This window comes from Cyclopterus lumpus, chromosome 15 (assembly GCF_009769545.1).
Source record: "Cyclopterus lumpus isolate fCycLum1 chromosome 15, fCycLum1.pri, whole genome shotgun sequence".
NCBI classification, from domain to species: domain Eukaryota; kingdom Metazoa; phylum Chordata; class Actinopteri; order Perciformes; family Cyclopteridae; genus Cyclopterus; species Cyclopterus lumpus.
Window position 1 is genome coordinate 7,692,774 of NC_046980.1, and position 23,785 is coordinate 7,716,558.

At 43.4% G+C, this 23,785-nt stretch overlaps 1 protein-coding gene across 2 annotated transcripts; it reads left to right on the plus strand.

The window, feature by feature from the left end:
• The first annotated feature begins 1,899 nt into the window (after positions 1-1,899).
• Positions 1,900-22,898, plus strand: LOC117744412 (serine protease HTRA1A-like). Of its 2 annotated transcripts, XM_034552667.1 has the most exons (9): positions 1,900-2,542; positions 8,940-9,039; positions 9,653-9,857; positions 18,843-19,037; positions 19,127-19,159; positions 19,265-19,379; positions 20,052-20,109; positions 20,258-20,353; positions 22,305-22,898. In XM_034552667.1, exons 1-9 carry the CDS (start codon positions 2,083-2,085, stop codon positions 22,471-22,473), a joined length of 1,431 nt encoding a protein of 476 aa, XP_034408558.1. In that variant the 5' UTR covers positions 1,900-2,082; the 3' UTR covers positions 22,474-22,898. The 2 variants fall into 2 exon arrangements, with proteins under 2 accessions (XP_034408558.1, XP_034408560.1); XM_034552669.1 differs by lacking the exon at positions 8,940-9,039 and having other exon boundaries at positions 2,124-2,542.
• The last annotated feature ends 887 nt before the right edge of the window (positions 22,899-23,785 follow it).

Sequence of the window (23,785 nt, forward strand, 5' to 3'; positions counted from 1 at the left end):
GAGTGTCCTTCATCAGCTCTTTATGCAGCGTCTGGCTTTGTGCAGTATGTGAAGATGGATTTACAGAGTGAGCTCATGCAGCAACACTGAATATATGTAAAGCCTCTTTAATCAGTCAGATAGCTGTGACACGGTCTGGGCTCCAGTCTCTGTGTGTGCAGGACACTGGATTCCCACATGCATGAGGATGAAGGTTCATCTGAGCTCCTTATTGGAGGAGGAAAGACTTTGGTGTGGCTGCAGACATGGAAATGAAACCCCATTTGGACTCTCGAGGGCTTCACTCACAGCCAAAGGCATCATCTCAGACTGGGACGGCGAGATCACACAGACCTCAGTGCAGTCCATCTTCGGATAAACTCACTGGCCTTGTTTGGAGAATGGGTGTTTCCTTATAGATGAGGTTGTTTTCATGTGTGGACTTTCCCACCCATTCTCCCCTACGTCCTTGAGCTCCACGAGTTTTGCCACATAATGGGTCTGATGATGATGATGATGAAGTACGGTCTCACTACTGCTGTGTTTCATCCATTTTTATAGCAGTCGACAGTGTGTGTGTGTGTGTGTGTGTGTGTGTGTGTGTGTGTGTGTGTGTTGTTATGCATTAAAATGACGTGTTGCTCTCATTTAACTGGAAACAATCAGCCTAACTTGAATTCTGAGTTACAGGTCTAGATTGTACACTCTCGCTGTTTTCTGTGCGGCACAAGGCAGTTCAGTCTTTTAGAGAATATGACTTCCCTCCATCCCTTTATGGCCCTCTCTAATTGCCTTTTGGATACAGAGGCTTGTGTTACCCCGAGAGCTGGCACACCGCAGGAGCCCTCGTCCCACAATCCACTCCGCTCCCAAGCAGCGGTGGCGCTCCCCTGCATCCAGCAACACCATCTAAACCAGGAGCCATTAATAACCCTGTTCCCATCAATCACATTACATTGAGGAGTCTTATTACACTGATTCACTGCCTCAGTCTTTTACAGCTCACCTGAGACATGTAACCCTAACAGACATTAGTGGTTCACCAACATTAACAAAGATGTTTTAGTTCTCCAAGAGTGCTGTATGTGGCACAATGCAAAGACTTGTTTAGATTACTCTGATTTACTCTTGAACTTTGGCTTCAATAATTGTTGTTATGTGGATGTCCTCATTAGATGTTGTTTATTTCCCTGCTATCCGAGTGCTTATAGAGCCATAGGATAAGATCAGAAATGAGGGTTTTTTAAGAGGTTCTCTTACAATTCTCCAATTAGAATAAATGTGTCTGTTTACAAAGTGTTACATTAACTACATTTTTCCACTCCTATTTTTCATAATTAGCCAGAGGGCTTGTGTGGATGCCAGGAGCAACTTATTCATAAAGGGAGTAGTAATGAAAAATAGGTCTGCAGGATGTGTGGAGGTCTGTGCAGCATGTACAACATCTGGACTGCTGTGCTGTGGCTCCTTCCACCACTGGGGTTTTTCTATTTTCTATTGTTGTTGTTGTTGTTGTTGTTGTTGTAAATAAAGTCAGGGTCAGTGCCAAAATCAGCCAAAATTGGTCTAAAATGTTCTTTTTGAGGGGTAGAAGACGTTGGCCTCCTTGCTAATCCTCCTTGGAGGGAGTCAAGAGAAAAGATCATCTTCACTCACCTTGATGACACATGTATCAATGCTGTTTGTTGACAAATATTTAGCTTGCTGTCACCGCGCTTAGATCAATTCCCATGCGGGTTTATTTTCATTTGTTTTAATCCTCACACTTCTGGAGACACTCCGATGGCGCAGCTCCTCCGTTCTGTACGTCATGTAAACGCACCAATCACCAGGCGTGTTGTGATTATGGAGAAAGTGTGTTGCCTCTATGTGGTGGTGCTGGCAACAACAACAAAAAAAAAACCGTAAAAGTCGCGTAAATGGCTGCGCAGTGGAGTTTCTGTGAAATGCCTCTCCAGCTGAAGTGACTCCCCTCTCATTACTACTGAGCTCTCTCATCCCATTACACTGCAAACAGAGAGCGAGCTTTTGGAAGTCCTTTTTAAAAAACTTTCTATTTAACTTTTACAACTTTTAGTTTAGTTTTATTTTTTTTAACAAACCATGTGTTGGACACTGCTGTGCGTCATCGTAGCGTTTGCGTCCGTGCCGGCAGATGCGCAAATCTCCAACCGGTATGTCATCGGATGTCCTGCTCGGTGTGACAAGTCGATGTGTCCCCGGCTATCAGCCGACTGCCAGGCGGGACAAAGCCTCGACGCATGCCACTGCTGCCCGGTGTGCGCGTCCGGCGAGGGCGAAGCCTGCGGCGGCTTGGGGAAGCTCGGGGACCCGGTGTGCGGAGAGGGGCTGGAGTGCTCCGTCTCCGCCGGGGTGGCATACACTATCACGGTGAGGAGGAGAAGCAAGAGTGGCACTTGCGTGTGCAAAGCCACCGACCCGGTTTGTGGAAGCGATGGCGTGTCCTACCGGAATATCTGCGAGCTGAAGACGGTCAGCCGCCGGGCGCAGAAGCTGCAGCAGCCACCTGTTCTGTTCATCCAGAGGGGAGCCTGCGGGAAAGGTATACGCTCAGGTTGTTGACATGACAACACAAAGTGATATATTGATTTGGTAGAACATTTATGATCGTGGTGCTATATCTGGAACACTTAGACAAACTACCGTGGGTCCCTTTAAGACCCACTGGACTGTGTGTCCTTCTCAAACATACACACGTTCATTCACAGCATGTCCAGATTGGCTCAAGTACATCTGTAAATTGTCTTTTATTGTGTGTCACTGACCCCTCAAATCCTCACAGGACGTTTGTGGTTTGAACCTCGCCCAGATGTTAGAGCTTAAAGCTGCGTTCAGTGGCACACAATCCCCTGTGTTCAGGATAACAAGAGCCACCATTCAACTGTGTGTCCCTCTTGTCCCTGCATCATAATTAGGCTTGATCAGAGAACTGTTTTTAAAAAAAAATTTTTAACTCTTGTCCGCTTGAATGAAGTCATGAGCTCTCCCCTGATGTCATGCTTGATGTGAGCAATCACGCGGCTATAATCCGCCTGATTGTTTTTAACAGCTCATGCCAGTGAAGCCTGCATTAGCTGTCCAGAAAGGAATTTACAAAGCCTGATAAGTAGGATGCACTGTGGCCGTTGTGAAACAGCACTGACGTGATTACATTCATAATATCTGGTATATATGTGAGCGTTTCAGTATGAACCTGCACTCTAGAGTGTCATGTGAAAAGTATTTCACCCTGAATGGTGGAGCTCAGCACTAATCAGACATCATTCTTCATGCCTGCTGTTGCACAGTCCAGCTAAGAATGCACTTTCTTTCCAGTTTAATCAGCGAGCTATTCATCATCGTTAATGATATATCTTAAAACATCATGTGAAGTATCCAGGAAGGAGACAACGCACGAGGCTGCAGGTGGTAAAGGGATTGTATCGGTTTCTGGCGTATGTGTTTTTACACATGTGCATCTGAAGTGTGCGCCCAACATCTGCAGTTGAGAGCGTCTGAATGAAGGGCTTCAACACCTGTTGCCTCGAAGTCCTATAACTTACCTCAAAGCTTGGAACCCCCCCCCCCCCAAAACTCCTTCCTCTCTCCCTCCCTCGCTGTCTTTCGGTTGTCACTCATAAATCACGCTTAACAGTCACATGAAGGAATGCCTGGCGCTGATTCAAAGCCATAATTCCTCCTCTCCTTGAAGACAGTTTAAAACAGGCAGGAGACACCGAAGGAAAACACCAAGTTAGCAAACCTGTATTTTTGGGATATGTTTACATCAAACACTGTGTGGGCGCGGTGGTAGGGAAGACTGTATCGCCACAGTTGTTCCTCAGACGTGTAAACAACTTCAAGAGTTAAGTCATGAAACAGAGCGAGGCTGCGGTGAGTGCGATTGATGTCCCAAGGAACCCAGTGCACATCATTCCCATCGCTGCGATGAAACCAGTCGTTTTGATGAATCCCAGGAGTTGACATTGAAAAGAAACTCAGCGCCCCCCCCCCCCCCCCTCTGAGATCCTTTCACTATACCCTGCAACTTGGTCCCGTGTCAAGAAAACATATGCGAGTGCACTTTGCATGATGTCATTTCGTGTGTGAAAGGGTAAAGACTTTTTATTATGCAAGTTGTTCGTTTTTGCAAAAGAAAACAAGGTCAAATCTTTCTGTGACCGTGGGGGTCATATTTTTTTTAATTGACCCACTTTTTTGGATGCTTTTGGCAATTTGAAAGCTCTGATTGACTTTGATAATGGAGAGACTGACAGGATACACTGTTGAGGGATAGAGGGGGATGACATGCAGGACTTTTGATAGAGCGTGCAACAGGAGGCCTCAAATATCCTAATAATTACAGAGGCGGCTGAAACAACACGCACACTTTAAGAAGTTGATCTGGGCGCATAAAGGTGTGGCCATGCAGATGATCTGTTGAGATTTAAATCCAATTGTAAACCCAATCCAATACAGCAGAATACACTCTGTGACTCCGGCTGGTGACATGTGCTGAATATGCACATTCTTCCTCGACTTGTCTCAGCCAATGATATTAAAAGATCATCTCTGTGCATGTGTCTTTCCCCTTCTTTTTTTTTAATGTTGTTCTATCAGTCTGTCTCGGCTCCTGTTTCTGCACGTCTCTGTCTGGTTTTCTCATCATCTTCCTTCCTGTTCACGATGCCTCTAATACTCTTGCTCATTATTTCTTTCTGCTCGACCATCTTTGCTGCAGCTTCTGTTATTAGACATCCTTTGTTTTTATGCTCTCATGTATCTCGTCTAATTCTGACAACAACACGTTTCTATGTCCTTAAAATCACACAAACAAACAAATGACTTCCCAAGGCCACCATACCTCTTGTCGGCCCTCACGGTTGGACAATAAATCTGCATTATTTATGTACATTTCACAGTAGGTCTGTGTACCCCCCCCCCATCCCAAGTGCATAACTTAGCACCTCACTGTTGCTATGCTGCTAAAACTGTCCCCTTATTTACTCAGATGTGTGTGTGTGTGTGTGTTTCTGGCTGTATCGTGTGCTGCCAATCTTGGGTGAAGTCCCTAATAAAACAAAAAGTTTTACCTGCAGAAAATAAGAGCCATATTGAGCCACCAGTGAAATGATCTTGTTTGTTTACACATTTAGCATAAGCCTGTTTCTGGAGGGCCTCAGTTTGCCCAACAGTATAGAATGTGTGTGTGTGTGTGTGTGTGTGTGTGTGTGTGTGTGTGTGTGTGTGCGTGTGTGTGTGTGTGTGTGTGTGTGTGTGTGAGTGTCCGTGCACAGAGAAGATCTGATCTTACCGTATATATTCACATCTAGTTTTTATAGTTTAGGGGATCAGAAACTGCTTCCGCCTGCAGGCGCCAATAACACAGAGTGTCCTATGTAGGAAAAGAAAAGAAGAAAAGAAGCTGAGATCTTGAGTGGGTGAAGGTCAATGTTTACAGCAGAGAGGGGGTAATGGGTATATGGAGGGGTGGGGATAGGTGGCCTTTGTGTGTGTGTGTGTGTGTGTGTGTGTGTGGGAAGGAGAAAGAGAGAGAGAGATGGCGAAAAAAAGAGAGAAACTTTATATGTACTTTCCAAATGTTGTATTTGAATGGTTTCCTGCCATTTAATGCTCGATTTGACTCCAGACCCCAAACTTTTAGACATTTTATGTCAACTGATGCTCAAAGCCGCTGTTCACCCAGACAAGCGTTTTGAGCAAATATTAGACCTCTGCTCAGTTTGAAGATGGGCAAGAGCAATCTAGAGTAGTGGTCAAAGTCAGAATAAAGGATTTCAATTTAACAACTCACAATATTACCCCCATCCCCTTATCCATCATTATTATAATTTAATCTACCTACAATGAATGGCCCTCATATGCCTGCGTATCAATCTATATTTTTGGTAGTAATGTCTGGGAGCAGCTTCTAGTGTCATATTGACCTCCAACTAGAAGTACACCTGTCCTCTGGTCTCTTTTACTTATAATATATCAACAAATCATCTTCTAGTTAAGTTACCTGAGCTGCATGCTTTGCAAACTACTTAATAGTCCATCTTTGTATTGGAGTGGGAGCCGTTTGATGTGTCTACCTCATCTGTTCACATTACTGACATGACCAACATCTACATAATCTGGGGTATCTCCCCTTTTCTTGCCCTATAATAAGCATTTTAAAATTCAACATGTTTTTGCACACAGTGGAAAGTCAATTATTTGCTACCTATGTGATGCCTGTAATTACAGGGCTTCCAGAGTGAGCCTCTGGCACCAATTCAGTAGATGGAAGAAATGTTACAAAAGCACTTATGCGGATTAAACGCTATTCAAAAAGCTTGACATGCCGTCTTTCTTTCAACACTTCGAAGTTAAAGATGAATTAGTAGTTTGGGGCATTTAAGGAGACATCTGCTCGTAAATCGACTTCATTCTACAGCAGTAAAGCCTTTCAAAGCTGAGTTCAGCCGTGAAATAATCCCACACAGTGTATAAATCATACGACAATAGCTTGGCCGGGCTCTTTAATGTAACTGAACTGTGCACAACATCTGATTCAGGATTTCCCAACTCGTCACTAATGGGCCTATCATGCTACTATCATCACATAGCGTTGCAGTTCAAGCGTGTCTCTGGAAGTACATTTCCCCCGCATGTGTGTGTGTGTGTGTGTGTGTGTGTGTGTGTGTGAGGAGGCAGCGCTCATCGTAACATGGTGAAGTGGATGCTCCAGAAACAACAGGTTCTGGACACTGGGCCTGCTCTCTCTAATTATAATCCCATCCGAGTTGACCACGAACACACGTGTGAATCTAGTATGGGGGAAAATAACTCCAATCCTTCCATTTCTCCTCTCGCTTACTGTGATGAGAAACTCGTGTGACATTTACCAGATTCAATGCTTGATTTGTAGCCTTAAAGGTCAACTGTGAAAATACATTTGTGGAGGTTTGGAGAACCGGTCCATCACTTCTGCACAGACCAACATATCTCAAAAACTAACAGATGGATTGCTGTGACTTTTTAAACAGACGTTCACGCTCCCGAGGTGATGAAACCGTCCGACTTTGGTTTCCCCCTTGACTTTTTCCCTCGAGTGCCACCACAAGGTTTACAAATTGGGCTTAAATGTCTTCACAACTAGATGAAATTTGCAACAGATATCTAGAGCAGCAACCTTTTCGAGTGTCAACCTCCCCCCCCCACCCCCCCCACAGAATAATCAGGTTCGGTGTCCTCGACTTTCCAGTGTAGTGTAGTTTGAATAGACGGCACCTAGTTGTTGTCCAATGTGCTGCAGGCTCTGTGGATTGTTGATACGTTCGGTGACTTTTTCTCTCCCACTGATCCGCCGGAAATCCCCCATCGTAAACTTAAATGCATGCTCACTTTGACTCTCACGTACGCTCAATAAAATCTACTTTGAGGCAAATTATATCCCTGGTACAGGCGATGTAATGTAAATACATTCCTCAGTCTAAAACATGTTGTTTTATTTTTTTATTTTAATTATCCAACCCCATAGTGTTGAGAACCACAGAATGTTATGTATTCTCAACATTATATACAGGCGTTCATGGTGCCCAGAGGATGTATCCTACTGACTTTGGTGATCCCATGACCTTTTCCTCTAGCGCCACCATGAGGTTCAAATTTGCGGTTGTGAGTAAAAAGTCTCAATAACTATTATAAGAATCTGATATAGACATTCATTCTCACTTTGATGATTCTATGACTTTTTTAATCTATGACGATCATCGGGTCAAAATTATATTCTTTCAATACGTTATTTTTCTTCTAAACTAAATACCTGCTAAACTAATGATATTTCTATCAGTCTCAGTTGTACTTGTGTTGTGTTTGATGCTAATAAGCAAATGTAACACATGGACCTTATTGGTAAACATGACCACATCAGCACGGCAGCATTCAAAGCACCTCTGTGCTAAAGTCCTGGCTCACGTCGTCATGGTGGTCGACTCGTCTCATAGGCAGACGGGCAGAGTTGAGTTTAATGATCAAATAACACCAGAATGTTCCCCTTGCGGGTTGTCACATTTTTTCATGCTGTATAATTTAGTGGCATTCAGTCCGGCGAGATGGTCCTCATTCCATGCTTCTGTTAGCTTAAATGCACCTCAAGCAGAAAGACTATTTCTCTTTCCTTAACCCTTCACTGCAATCAATGACACTCCAGAGCTTTGACTTTTCTAAATGATGCTCTCTAGGAGAAGGCAATGGCTGAAAAGTGTCCCTGTAAGACGAAATAGTTTGAGGCTCGTGGCAAAATAAGGGGTTGATTGAAAAGTTCCGAGGGAAAGGTCTGGGGAATCTTGATTCATAACTTTGGTTAAGCTGTGTTGTGGCTAGACCTTAAGTACCAGGTGAATCAGTCAACATTTCCTGACTTGCCTTGGATAGGTGGTGCGATGGGTGATTCAGGGAATTTGGCAGTCCTCACACATACAGTGTCAGACAGTGTGTGTGTGTGTGTGTGTGTGTGAGTCTGAGTGGAATTATAGTTGCGAGGACCAGTTTGTTCTTGACAAAAGATCTTTTGATGGTTCAAGAATTTAGAGTAGAGAAACCACAAAGAAAGAGGGGTAAAGGTCAAGGTTGAGTATTCATATGAGAGGTTTATTGGTCAGGGTTATGAGTTTGTAAATGAGTGTGTGTGTGTGTGTGTGTGTGTGTGTGTGTGTGTGTGCATGTGTGTGTGTGTCAGCCCTGACCGAGACAGTCTCCACCACAGAGGAACTGTCATCTTTTCTTTTCGCCTCTGTGTTATGATAAAGACCCATTTTATTTGTTGGTTCTCTATTCTCACACAGCTCTGACATCGTGCAGTATTTCAGTGCATATTTTGTTTGCTTTTACTCGTCTGCCATCCTGACGTGTGTGTGTGTGTGTGTGTGTGTCTGTGTGTGTGCGTTTGTGTATATGTGTTGTTTTTCCAGCTCAGGACAACCCAGACAGCCCAAGACACAAATACAACTTCATCGCCGACGTGGTGGAGAAAATTGCTCCGTCTGTCGTTCACATTGAACTTTACCGCAAGTAAGAGCTGTGCACCTGTGTGTGTGTGTGTGTGTGTGTGTGGCACAGACTGAAACACACACCTGTGTACTTAGCCAGACCACACCAGTTGGTAGAGCACCTCATTCTCCACTTCAGTCTTTCAACGTCTTTCCTTTTCATCCTCTCAGCAGCTTTTATGCTCTTTTTTTTTAATCTCTGCATCTCGTCTTTCTTTGACACCTCAATTCTTAGTCTGCGTCGTCTCCGCGGCGTCTGTCACTGTAGCTTGTAAAATGGTTCCTTGAACGTCTGCAGCTCTCTGATTCACAGGTTTCCATCTTTCCCTCACTCGGCTCCGTCTCGCCTTTTTCTTCCCTCTTTGACTTGAAAGCGGTTCTTCATTGAGCTTGTGCTGTATTTAGTTTCTTCCTCTTACTGTTTTTATGTATACTTAATCTCCCCAGCTCACATTTGAATACTTACCTGGCGACTGTTTATATATGTAATTCCTGTGCAGACGCTCAAATGCTTTCAAGCTTGGAGTGTTACACTGCTGTTACATCATGCGTTGGTTTTGCTGTCTTCTCAGTTTGTTTTTCTAGTGAAGATAAATTCTCTCCTTCCTCCCTCCATCCTCTCCTTCCCCACACAGAATGACCTATTCCAAGCGGGAGGTGGCGGTGGCCAGCGGTTCTGGCTTTATTGTGGCGGAAGATGGCCAGATTGTGACCAATGCCCACGTCGTGGCCAATAAGCACCGAGTGAAAGTGGAGCTAAAGAGCGGCGGCACCTACGACGCCAAAATCAAAGACGTGGACGAGAAGTCGGACATCGCCCTCATCAAGATCGACGCACCGGTCAGTCAAAGTGCCCGACAGTCAGGAGGCCAGTAGAGAGACAGAAAGAGTACAGTGATAGTGAGATACATCTAGGAAGTGAAATGTTGACTTCTCGCCTCTCTCAGACAGTTTTATTTTAAAAGGAAAAGTTTTCGGAGCATTTTGTGAAATATGCTTCTTCACTCTCTTGCGAGTGCAATGAAAAGATCAATACCAGGGTTATGTCCATCCTTTAAATATAGAATTAGAGCAAGGAGGTGATTACCTTGGGTTAGCGTAGATTAACGCTGTTTCCCTCTGCTTCCAGTCTTCATGCTAAGCTAAGCTAATTGGCTCCTGACTCTAGAGCTGCATGAAAGGAATACACACATGGGAGTGGTATTGATCCTCTCATCAAAGTCCCGTTGAGATGTTGAATTAGTAGTTTAATTATCGTAGTTTAATTAAGACCAAAGGGTCTCACTCCTTCTCACTAAACGTTCTCTTACTTTTCTTGTCTTTTTGCTTCTTGATCCAAATGATCACATTTCATCCATTCATGTGTAGTCACAACCTCCATATCACGTCTACACAAAGCCACGCTTTTGACCCGGCTCCCGGAGGAGAACAATACATCTTGGTTTCAGAAATGAGATTTTATTCAAAGATTTATGGGTCAATTGGAATGAAAACAAATGTCCTCTTGACAAAGCTTTCACCAGTCTCAACGGGGATCAAAGCAACAACTCACTCTTTGGCATTTCAAACTGTTGAGCAATTGAAGGCTGAGGGATTGAAGACTGGCATGACAGTGTTCAACATCTAGACGATTAATCACAGAACGCTGGTGCAGCCAAATGGGTATTTAAAAGACGATCCAGATTCTGTTGTTGTTCAGGCTGCAAAAACCACTGAAGGATATTACAAAACTCAAGAGACTATCATTCAATTCAATTCAATTTATTTTGTGTAGCCAAAAATCACAAATTACAAATTTGCCTCAGAGGGCTTTACAATCTGTACCCATAAACTCATCAAACCTGTTGCCAGTGGTTTTACTTTTAGTAAAGGAGTCAAATATCTTTCGACACTGTGCTGCACAGGACATACGTCAGCTGCACTTCTCTGCTGTCCGATTTTATTTCTCCGTCTACTGGACCACAGGGAGCCAGGGCCCATAGCCAGAGTCAGTCAGAGCTGAGTGCATTATGGAGCTCTCTCTCATGGCTGGGTGACGCCGCTAAAAGGATGCTCATGACAGCAACGCAAGGTGTGTTACAAAGAACTCAAAGTCTGAAAAGAAGTGGAAACATTCCGTTTTTTGTTCGGCCGACACTGGGAGTGCGGAAAAGAGCAGTGACAGACACTTTGCTTTTGTTCATCCTTTCACAAAAGACGTCCCGTCTGCCGATGACGAGCTGATCCTCTTTCGGGGGATTCGTTTGCACCACGTGTTCAGTCTTCGCAGATGGCTGCAGATTCAGGAATATCTGTTACTTCGTGTTGTAGAAGCATTAAAAAATAACTTGTTGCTGGTCAACAATAATAATAATGTAATCGTCATCATTGCAGAAGACCTCTGCGTGACATCACGACTTTACTGGTTTAATGTGCAGGCGATTGCAATGAAGCAGGTTCATTGCAATCAAATGACAGCCAGATGTATTCAGGGTGTCACACTGGTAGAAAATACATTCACCATCATGGGTGCACTTGTTTTATGTGATAAAGAGTGGAAAAGTCATCGCGTGAAGACGGAGCAGGTTATCCAGGCCTTGAGTCTGTGATGTAGCCCCAGAAGACATGTGGTCTCTTTGGAAAGCCCACATGATTTAGATGGAACTGACATTCCTGCTAATGAGGGGAAGGTGGTGTGTGTGTGTGTGTGTGTGTGTGTGTGTGTCTGTGTGTGTGTGTGTGTGTGTGTGCGTGTATCCAATACTGGGTGAAATTAGAGGATGAGTAAGATCTAATGAGAGGGTAGGAGCGCGAGGAAACTTGTCATTTGTATTACATTTAAAAGAGAAAGTATAGTCATCTAAACCTATAGCTATATGGTATTTAATTGCAGTACCCATGAGTAATAACTGGGAATTCCAGCTTTGAAATATTCTTCTTTAACACAAGGACATTTCACTGAATCTTCTTTTATAACGGAGTGCCGGAAAAGTAAGTCTCAAATCAAATCTGGAGCCCTTGCAGACAAGTCTTCTTCTTCGTCAGTTGTCTTCAAGTCTCTGACTGCTGACCAATATATGGACGCAGGATTTCCATTTAAAAGCTGTGTTAATAGTTGAATTTGACAAAGAAATCTTCACTCGAGGTCCACTTACTTTCTTGTTCCGGTGCTTTTCGACTGTATCGCAGTCCTCAGAATAATCTTCACTTAATGACAACTAAGCGAACTTCAGTTGCTGCTGAAGAATGTGCGATAAAGTCAAAAGAATAAGCGAGTAAGTGGAACTTGAAGATTGTTATGTCAGCTGTGTTAATAGTGAAATAGTTTGCGGTTAAGTCTGTTTCAGTGTCTCAATTCTCCATCTCTGATATTGGACCTGAGGTAACAGCTATGACACCAAGAAATGAGAAAGATATCCCTAATTTCTCACTGCATACTGGATCCATAGAGAATGAAAGAGGAATGGAAGTTGTAGAGTTAAAATCATTACAACAATATGCCGCTAAACAAACATTAAATGAGCCCACAAAATGTATCTATAGTGTAAGAAGCTTTTCAGATCAGTTATTTAAAAATTCATACCCTGCTGAATATATATCTTTAATCATCCATCCCCCTCTCCCTCATTCTCATCTGCCTTCACTCTCTATTCCTTACTCTTTTCCTCATAGCGTCCTCTCTGTGAGTTAAAAAGCTGACTCAGCACTCCACGAGAAGCCACAGATAATCAATAAACAATTGCACCAGTTTATGAGTGAGAAAGTAAAGCGTTAGGTTTTCCCTGAGTGTAAAGACTCGCTTCTAACTTCATTCTCTCCCTTTTTTTCGATGTGAAATTGGAGTTTATTGGTCTCCAGACCCGGTCCGTTCTCTGGGCTGCGGTCTAACCCTCAGCTCTGGGGAATACATTAGTCCGTCTACAGCAGATGGAACTTCAGAGGGGGAAAGGAAGGGGGAAAGTGCTGCACTCACTTGTTCCTGTGGAGAAAGAATGGGGGGGGAAGAGAAAGGAAGAGGGTCAAAGAAAGACCGCGCGACGTGGTCAAGGCCTGGAAAATGGATCCATGTGTCTGGAGGACCGTGTGAGCTAATAGGCTAATTGCATTGTGTGATGTGGCAACGGCACAATAATGATAGAGCCCATTGTGCTTCAGCTTTTCGAAGGCCTCTCATTAACCTCATTCTTTCACTCAGAACTTGGACACGGCCACATTCACTTGGAAGCGCTCACAGTGAATTGGACGCGTTCAGATTTACCTGCTTTCACTCTGACTTGAAAGCTTGCTGACTTGGAGGGAACTTTATTTCGCCATATGGACTTATATTGACCACTTGGAGGGACTTCAAAACAATAAACTGTACCGAGCAGGGAATTTTCCATATCATTCCAGATCATTTTACCGCATGGCCTGTGCAGCCATTAACCTTGGGTTTCATGAAGCTGAATCCAGTGACTGCATTGATACTTTGTCCACACTGGAGCTCAGCAAAAATAACTAAAATATAAGAGGTATTAATGTGAACTGCATATAGATGCCATTCCTATTTTAGACACCAGGCGGTGTAATGATAAGTTGCCTCAAAAGGAAGTAATTCCCACTAAAACTGTTGGATAACTACACATTAATTTTTTATGAGATGTCGGAGTGTGGCAGGGAAAACTGGTGACGTGTTTTCCTGATGGTCCCCTGAAACAATAGCTCTGTCTGTCTCTGTTTTACCCATCGCTATTAAGAGGCTCAAACCCCGCTCTCTGGGACTTTTGCCTGGTGCTGGTGTGGAGTCGGCTATTATTGGAATATGCATGAGTTTTGTGTCTGTGTTTATGTGCAGAGAGGAAAGAGGAGGAATGTGCTTCTCTGGAGGCATGTGGTCCTGCATTTATCTGTTTATCAGAAACATTGTGTAAATGTAGGAGACGTGTCCATTTACTCTTAATGAACAGTACTGACAGACAAATGTAAGCTTGCAATCAATTATTCAAATCTGTTTGTGTGTGTGTGTGTGTGTGTGTGTGTGTGTGTGTGTGTGTGTGTGTGTGTATGCACATGGATGGGTTTAAGACGGCTCACTGCAGGGACGAGGAGGACACACTCCGTTGCCTGTGGAAAGACACTGCATGCCGTCCTTTAGAGACACCCAGAGGAAATGAATCTACATCCTCTTCTCCTCCTGACCCAACCTCTTTCCTTCATCTCTTGTCCCTGTGACCAAAATGGTTCCCAAGCTTATAAGGATACAGCAGGGAGGGAACAGAGCCAAGGAAAACAAACACACACACACACACACACACACACACACACAAACACACTTTTTTGCCCTGCTGGGTCTTGATGCTGCGTAATTGTTTTCCAACCCCAGCAGCCTAAAACTGTTTTGTGTTACCAGTCAACTTAATGTGTGTGTAAAAAGCATTTAAATCCAACCGCAGATATTGTCAGATGGTTGATAACCAACAGTGTGTTTGAGACATTCACTATCTAAAAATGTAGATACAAAGCTATAGTGTATTCGGGTGTATTCACAACATATATTTAAAAAGACATTAGGGGCACAGATTATAACCGTCCATTATCACCCCAATTAGAAAGAAAGGGGGAAAAAAACCTCTGTGAACTTCCTCTTACTGGCACATAACAATGCAGAGAGTTTTGGTTTTGTTTGGCCAGGTTTTGTGGTCCTCCTCTGAAATCCAATGCAGTTTAGGTGAGTTTTGTGGTCTGTGTTCCTCACAGCTTTGTGAGTTTACTCTGCACTCACTCTCAAAAGAAAGAAAGACAAATTGTCCCTTAACTATTGTTAGTGTTCTCCCGATTATCCAGCAATAAAAGACATGTTGCTTTTTTTAAAACGTGTAAAACCTTTTGGTTGCCATTCACCTCCATTGTATCATTAAAGGCAGATATCTCAAACCCTGGAAATATCAAACTTTATGCACTAGAGGTAAATGAGAACAATATTTGTTCCTTTTATTATCTACTAATTCTTTTATTGCAAGTGTCTTACTCCACAATGTGGGTGTTGGCTTTATGAGAGGGCAACAGATACAGGCAGGGCTATAACCCCTCTGGTTTTTAGACTGGGATCCAAGGAACCACTGACTTGCTTGAGCAGATTCCAGTGTGTTCCCTCAGCCATATAAAGAAGAGTCTAGACTACAATATAGTTGCTTTAAACATATAAAACCTAGATAAAACGTATCCCAGCACACACCGGGGGAAAATGTGGAAAAGTTCGCCTGTCAAATATAATATTTTCAATATTATATAAACAAGAGAGTTGTAGTAGCACATAGTTCCGGCAGTCTTCCTGAAGCGAATGAAGACCTCATCTCCTCTCATCATTGTGATTTGTGCGTTTCAAAGTTTCTGCGGTGTCTGGCCAGAGACGCCCTCAAGTCCCCTGAGCTCTCGTGCAAAACTACACAGAGTGGAACGTACACGAGGAACTCCCTGACATATGTTTGCTCTTATCCCCGACCAGAAACCTTTCCAACAACATATGGAAACCCATAGTGGTTTCCGGACTGGTGTCAGCAAGGATATTGTTCAGGACAGTGTGATTTGAACATGTTGATGTCACTGACAGTGTGATGAAATGCTCAGTGGAGCAAATTTGACACACACAGCATGACTTATGTTTTGTGTGTCAAATTCATGGTTCACCTAAAGTATTTGTAATTTTCTGCCCAACACGCAGAAACAGGCATTCATGCACACTTAAATAAGTCCCGTACAGGCCATACAAGCAGACACACACACACACACACACACACACACACTTATGTTATGTATGAGCGTGCTGAATCCTGCCCCCATTTGTTTTATCTGCATTAGCACAACCCCCCCCCCCCCTCTGAGTATTTATGGATGTTGCAAGGTGGAACTTATAAATGTGTGTTCCCCCGCTTTGAAGACACCTGTGTGAAAAGAACAGGAGAGTGTGAAGTGACTGCAGCTCTGACCCAAAGCAGCGCCCTCATCTGAATGTGTGTGTTTTTCCAATGTCGTCCAGCTGTATATCTAAGCAGTGCCAGGTGTGTGGGATTTAATTCACAGACTTGAGCTTGTGAGGGTTCATGCCCTGGCAACCGACTCCTTTTTTTTCTCCCCTGTGTGCTCACATGTGTGTGTGTGTGTGTCTGTGTGCGTACACATGTCTCTGAGACACGTGTGTACGTTTGCACCTGGTCCCCTGCTCATAAAATGGCAGTTAGTGTAATGGCTTTTAAATGAGCCTCTAAATGGCCGAGGCTGTGGCATTACACAATGACACGTACAGCGTGTCTGTCTGACTGTCCCATCGGCATGTCGTCCCGAGAATCTGTCTGTGTGCAGGAGGCTGGATCAAAATCTCAGCTCGGCGACAGAAGATGGAAAACAACAACTACGCATTTGGTCAAAGTTGTTTAGTCGTCCCTCCTTTAATCTGATGTCCCACTTTTCTTTCTTATCTAAACATTCAAGAATTTAGAAGTAAAATGCTTTCCTTTTGTGACAGTGTTCCTTTTCAGGAGTTTTTCAAAAACTCTGATGCATGTATGTTTTTTTTAATTTTTTTTTACATACTATCAAACTGCTGCACTTCTGGGTCGGAGACCAACAATATTTCTTTGTTCATAAACTGGTCTCGGCCAACGCACGCTGCATGCATCACAGGATATCAAAGCTTGACTCATTCGTCTCACATTCTCTGACTCTCCTCCAGTGGTTTGTGGTGTTTGTTGTTCCCCTCCTTCACCTTGCCCCCTTTCCTTTAAGTGTGGCTGTCTGTGGGTGAAGTACGAGTAACCTTCGACTGAAATAGCAGGGTGAGTCACTTGGGTGGTCAGGATCAGGCAGACTCGCATGGTAAGATGATTTTTTCCAAAACTTGTTCCATATTTGCTGACTCGTCACAATTAGTAAGTGATATGGAAGCTACGGCTGCTTCCAAACGTTGAGCAGTCTCCATCTTCTCCCAGTCAGCGGACTGACGCATCTTGCACTCTGATTTTTTTTGTGTTAATGCTGATTTTGTGTAGGCGTGTATGAACTCTGTATTACTCGGGTAAATAATAAACTCTTTTAGAAGACATTAAGATTAACTGCGAGATGAAAACAAAGCCGATACAGTATACAAGGTTATCGCTTGATAGCAACAGTCGCTATGACACCGCCAGTATCACTCACTGTTTTCATAATCCTGGTGACCGTCTTGGCAGGGACGAGCGTCCACCTGACGGCCACTCGCTCTCTCAGCTGTGTGTGTTTCTCTTGCTTCGTCTCTCCATCTGGTTATAGTCTTATCTCACAAGGGCGTGTGAAGGGGGGGGGGGGATTATACAGACTGCTACTCCTGTGTCATGTGCCTGTTTGTTTGTTTGTTTGTTTGTTTGTGTGTGTGTTGTGTTTGCACGGGCCAAATGCATGTTTATGTACATACTTCTGCAGCCTGTGTGTTTGCCGTGTTTACGTTCAACATCCCTACAATGTTCAAGCGAGCCCACAGGATTCACAAACACGGCCTTGGACGTGTGTGTGTGTGTGTGTGTGTGTGTGTGTGTGTGTGTGTGTGTGAGGTAAGGTGGAAAGTAGGGTTGAAAGGTCCTCTTCCTCAGTTACTGGCTATCATCTAATAATAACTTCACCTTTTCTAGTCGCTGATTTTCAAGACAGCAAAGTCAAACACGAAGGCGACTGAATCAAAAGTGTGTCTTAAATGTTTCCCCACAATCCTATTTGTTTTTCTTCTTCTTTTCCCCCCAGTTTATGAATCATATGTCAGCTGTCAGTTGATGTTGTTTTTACCTGCATATACATCCAGAAACGGAGAGGAAAGTGTACACATGCGTTGGCAGGAAGGAGTCATGAGAATATTTTTTTTCATGTAATTAGCGTGCGATGTCTGAGTGTTCGACCGACTGTGTTTATTGATTTCATTTCATTCTTTTGTCTGTGTGTGCCAACTTGTGCTGCTGTCTCAGTTACCTTGCAGCCTCCTCTGGCTCCTATTAATAACCCAGAGTAAACAAAATGGATACATAGGAGGAGCACTCTGGACAGGCCCTTTAGTCAGGGACACGAGGCCGATTTCATTCAGAGAAGGAAACTGTCACTGTGGATGGATAAATATATCCTGTCTGTCTGTAGAGGCCAGCTCTCCGTAGCCTGGTTTCCACCGCCCGGTGCAACAGGGCTAACCGGAGCTTAAGGTTCTCATCATTTATCAGTCCATTTTGCAGCTAAGGCACAAACACTCGCCTTTATGAAGGATTGGTCAGCTGGCCTGCACTCTCAGTTAAACAAAGAAGTTTTTGATCTTGAGTTGTTTGGCGTAAATGTCACTTCTTACTGCGGTGGAAAATAAGTAATTGGGGTTTTTTTTGGGAGCATTTCCATGCAGCGTTGAGTGGTTAGTGTTTTGAAGATTGTTAGTGGTTTTGCTGTAATTATTTTCCTGCTGTCCACTCATAAAACAAATGATCATGAGATGTCCTTAAAGCTCAGTAGAGTAATTGCACTCAGTCGGAGATTTTCTTTTAGAGCCGTACTCGTGAGAAAAGTAAAAAATGTGTTGCAATACATTGTCTTTTGTGATTTTGGTATATTAGTCACTAACATCCATTAATACTATGTATTCATCAGACCAGCTCTTACTTACAGGGCATGTTACATCTCCTATGTACATAAGCATTAAAGCAGCTGAGGGATATCTTCAGCTTTTCTGTTCATATGCAAATGAAGCTTTGCATGCTTTCATGCCCTTTTAATTTATAAATTGTTCATTGTATGTGTTTATGTGGTCTCCATTAGCTAATTATTATGTTTGGCCTCCAGTGATGTGAACATCTTTTCCCACTTCAGACCAAGCTCCCTGTCCTGTTGCTGGGCCAATCATCAGACCTGAGACCAGGGGAGTTTGTGGTTGCTATCGGCAGCCCGTTTTCCCTCCAGAACACCGTTACCACGGGGATCGTCAGTACCACTCAGCGCGGCGGCAAAGAGCTGGGCCTTCCCAACTCCGACATGGAGTACATTCAGACCGATGCCATCATAAATGTGAGTGAATGAAGATGCACGACACACGCGCTTCATTTTTCTAACCAAAACACAAAATATTCAGTGATGCATCTTTTTTTGCTTCACAGTACGGCAACTCCGGAGGGCCTCTGTTAAATCTGGTAAGCCTTTTAAAAAAAAATATATATTTTAGTGTTAGACCTGTTTTTACATTCATTCTTTTTTTTTTTGTGAGCCAAAAACTAAACTGCGCGTTAATGTTTCAGGATGGCGAGGTGATCGGGATCAACACGTTGAAAGTGACGGCCGGCATCTCCTTTGCCATACCCTCAGACAAAATACGAGAGTTCCTGGCGGAGTCCTATGACAGACAGTCCAGAGGTATGATGAGATAGCACTGACAAAACATATTATGTTTTCATCTTATTACTTCTATTCAATCTCCAAGACAAACCGTAGGAGGCACATTTTTTTAGAATTGGCTCCAAGAGTTGGATCAAGATCTCATGTGCACATACAGTGAAGGAACACATAATTCTGCATTACATTTCTTTGGTTCATATTTTTCACCTCTCTGCTCTCTTGAGATATATTAACCACATTTCTAGCATTATGAATCCTTGGGCTAGCATTACTCAACAAGATTATGACATTGCAAATAAACTACTGGGAAGAAAATGCCAGCACGTGTCAGGTTGTTCTTGTATTTTATTGCTTTTCATCCGTTACCTCACGTAAAGTTTTGGAACAGCACACGCATGCGTTGTATATGTGACTGCCAACTCGGCATCTTGATCTGATTTGTCTGAATGATGAAAAAAAGCAAGATGATGAAAAAAGAAAAGCAAGATGGTGAGGAGTGCACACTGTCCTGCGAGACATGTGCAAGGTAACCTGTGATCCACTATCCAATCTAAAGTAATATGTTTATCACTCACATGCAGAAAAACATACTCTGGAGGATTTTTACACCCTCGTAAAACTAAGAACCCAAACTGTTGCAATTGAGAGGTTGAATAATTGCATCTGTATTGTGTTGTTGTCCATTTCCAGGGAGAGCGTCTGCGAAGAAGAAGTATATTGGTGTGAGGATGATGACTCTCACTCCAGCGTAAGTTGCACACTTCATAAATGTACGTCGCAGTACAGCCTTCATTATGCTCAGACGATGGGATAATGCGACATATACAGTTCTCGTCTTCCGCTTTATAAAAATGACGCTTGATTGCTAAACCCTCTGCCCCGTTTCCTACCTCCAGGCTGGCCAAGGAGCTGAAGACTCGACACCGGGACTTCCCTGACATCACCACCGGAGCGTACGTTATGGAGGTCATCGCAAAGACACCAGCTGCAACGTAAGGAAGACGTTTTCCCCAATATCGCTCCATGGGAGTGGGCTCAGTTCAAATCAACTTAACGATGGTAACATCTTGGTTTTTTCGCCGAAGGCACACATGCGACTGGTCTTTGACTCTTTTTCAGCTGTGTGATATGTTCGTTGTCACTTCACGCCACACGTCTTAATTGGCTGTCGTCACTCTCCGTGCAGCTCCTGCTCCCCTCTCGCAATGCAAAAAAGACAGATTTAATTCCCTTCCTTTACTTTATTTCCCTCCTCTGACTGTCAAGTGTGCGTAGACACACACTCAAAGACACACAAAGCCTTCTACACAACTGTCCTAAGGGGGCGTAAATTCATGGCTCACTCCGGCGTGCATGGAGTGCCTGGCCCTCTAAAAATATCCCCCCACTTTCAACAATCGCGGCCCACTCCAATCAACCGTCACCACAACTCCAGCAGAGTGGGGCTCGTAAGACGCTGAGGTCAGCTATTTCCTTCAAACCTCATGCAAGGAGGTTACGGCTGCGCGGCGGTTTTCCTGCGCCTGAGCGATGACCCCTGGAGGGCCTCGTCAGTTTACTTGTTGCCGAAATCACCCTGCTTTTTGAATAATGACATTTCTGTGGCTCCTTCTACGTGATATCTATATGTGATATAGATATCACCGTTACAATTCTTACAACAGATTCTTACAACAGATTCAGATTGTGCTCACAGGCCTGCAAACAAACCGGACCAAAGCACAAGGGAGATTTGTTTGAAAAAAGACTATAAACACATTCGGATAACTTGATTATAACTTGATTTATTGTGTAGCTTCTGTGTATTTTGTGATCCTTTATCTGTCGGCCATTACATTTATTTATTTAAGTTGTAATAACACATTATGCAAGCAGAGGGAAGACATTGTCGTTCAATAAGGATAGGGCTATAGTACGTTTTGATTAACGGAGAGCACATTGATTTCTACTGATGTGATGACATGAAGGAATGTCATAAATTATTCAAATTCCTAAAACACAAAAATGTTTTGCAAAGAAATTAGTAAATAGTGCATTTGTTGGGGACTATTTTTTGCGGTGGAAGTTTTGAATGTATTGTTTCCCAACAACAGAAGAACAAGAGGAATATGATATGTACAGAAATAATATTTGATATTAATTCATTGGGGCTGCACGGTGGTGTAGTGGCTAGCACTGTCGCCTCACAGCAAGAGGGCCGCGGGTTCGATTCCCAGTCGGAGCGGTCCTTCTGTGTGGAGTTTGCATGTTCTCCCCGTGGCAGCGTGGGTTCTCTCCGGGCTCTCTGGCTTCCTCCCACAGTCCAAAGACATGCTGCAGGTTAATTGATCTCTAAATGTCCCATAGGTGTGAATGTGAGAGTGAATGGTTGTATGTCCCTACATGTGCCCTCGATGGACTGGCGGCCTGTCCAGGGTGTCCCCTGCCTTCGCCCTATGTCAGCTGGGATAGGCTCCAGCGCCCCGCGACCCTAATGAGGATAAGCGATATTGAAAATGGATGGATGGATTAATTCATTGATGGTTTTGGTCTTTTCTTGGGATTGGCTGACAATAAGAACATAATTTATATCATCACACAAAATGTAAGTTCTTACAGTTCTTGTACTTTTTTGTTTTTGTGGTTGCTTTTGTGGCATCTTTGCATGTATTTAATAGAAAAGGTTAGAGCTGACAGGAAATGAAGGTAGAGAGTGATGGGGGTGACATGCAGCAGCTTTTCTTGAACTGATGCTGTGGTGGCATGGTTCACATCTTAAACCCACAGGAAGCCCTCATCACAGGCCAGTGTTACCTTTCAGTCCCATGTACACATCTGTAGTGGCTCAAACTATGCCAGAATATCATGTCACCCTACGAAGATAATGAGCCCCAGATAACTAAAACCGATATAACTGTTTTTCATACCTATGCACCATTCATCCTATTTCCTTCTTTTCTCCAGTGCTGGGCTCAAAGAGCACGATGTCATCATCTCGGTCAACGGCCAGAGGATCTCATCAGCGACTGACGTCAGCGCCGCCGTCAAGCGGGACGGCACCTTGAGAATAGTTGTGCGCCGTGGAAACGAGGACGCTATTCTCTCGGTTGTTCCCATGGAGATCGACCCTTGACCCTCCACAAAATCCCACCACAGGAGCTGGAGCTAGATTTTACTTATCACCAGTGGACCTTATATTGGAGAGGGGCTTCTCCTGATACGCCCTCATCCTGTGGCCAAACGCTAGTGGCGCCACACATCCAGGAATATTCTGGCTTTGCCTTGAAAGAAATGACTGTACAGATGCTCAGTGCTGTACTTTGTTCTCCGTGTTTGTTTCCACTTTTAGTCTTTAATGCTTTGATTTGTGTTATTTTTAATATGGACTTATGCTCCGCCGTTTCAAACAATTTAGAGACTCTCTGGGGAAATCTGATTTGTATAATTGTTGTTTTCTAAACTTATTTTTTAAAGTACTGTAGAATGTTTTTTTGTTGATTATGTAAAGTATACTGAGAAGAAAATAAAGGGTTTACCTTTTTTTTGTTTTGACACTAAGCATGCTGGCTCTTTCCATCTTTCTTTCACTTAATTTCACAATACACACACACACACACACACACATTTTGAGATGGGGACATATAATCAATCAGGATTTATGTCCAAATTGACTTTATTGCCTTCATATTTATTGGCGTCTGTTGTGATTGTTGGGCTCGGGGCTCTGCAGGCTGACCTCAGAAATAGGAGTGCGAGCCAAACAGAGATCAGACCCATGATGCAGTGGCTCACATGAAAACACTTAATCTTTTGGGAAAGATTTTTTGTTCACCACATACATTTTGGATGACAATGATAAGTAGACCTCATGAGAACTACAAAAACCAGCACACACGACAAACAGGTTGATGGTTTGCAAGACGGTCTTTCTCTTTCAATAAACGTGAAATCTGCTGTGGAAACACTGTGCAGAAGCTTTTTTCTATTGTAACACACCATTACTCAAAAGAAAGGGCTGCTATGTATGTTCCATTGTCTAGAGCAACTTTCACAGCTTTACAAGTATGCTTTACAGACAGAGGAACATATTTTTTCATTTAGCAGTGTGGCTGCCATTTGAATTTAAGACCATGCCTCTAATAACCAGTGGATGTTTATCCTTCACACTCCATTTTCCATTCCCATACACCACATGGAAGCTATATTACGGATGCTTTCCCATGATGTTACGCAGCCCACAGACATTTCATAATCACACATTATCGTCAGGCCATACTGGATTTTATAAAATATGTTGACTTGTTTTTCGATTACGTATTATAACATAGATGTATTCATCCCCGATCAAAAGGCCAAAAGTGCAATTTTGAAAAACAAACAAAAGATAGCGCTGAGATTAGAAGCGTGACAGGAAGTGTTGCTGCCATCTCATGGTTCTGTATAAG

What these genes read in the sequence shown, in the direction of transcription:
- LOC117744412 (XM_034552667.1), top strand. Translation starts at nt 2,083, where the DNA reads ATGTGTTGGACACTGCTGTGCGTCATCGTAGCGTTTGCGTCCGTGCCG. An exon ending in GAGGGGAGCCTGCGGGAAAG is followed by an intron (nt 2,543 to 8,939) that starts GTATACGCTCAG and finishes TTGTTTTTCCAG; the next exon opens with CTCAGGACAACCCAGACAGC. An exon ending in CTATGACAGACAGTCCAGAG is followed by an intron (nt 19,380 to 20,051) that starts GTATGATGAGAT and finishes GTCCATTTCCAG; the next exon opens with GGAGAGCGTCTGCGAAGAAG.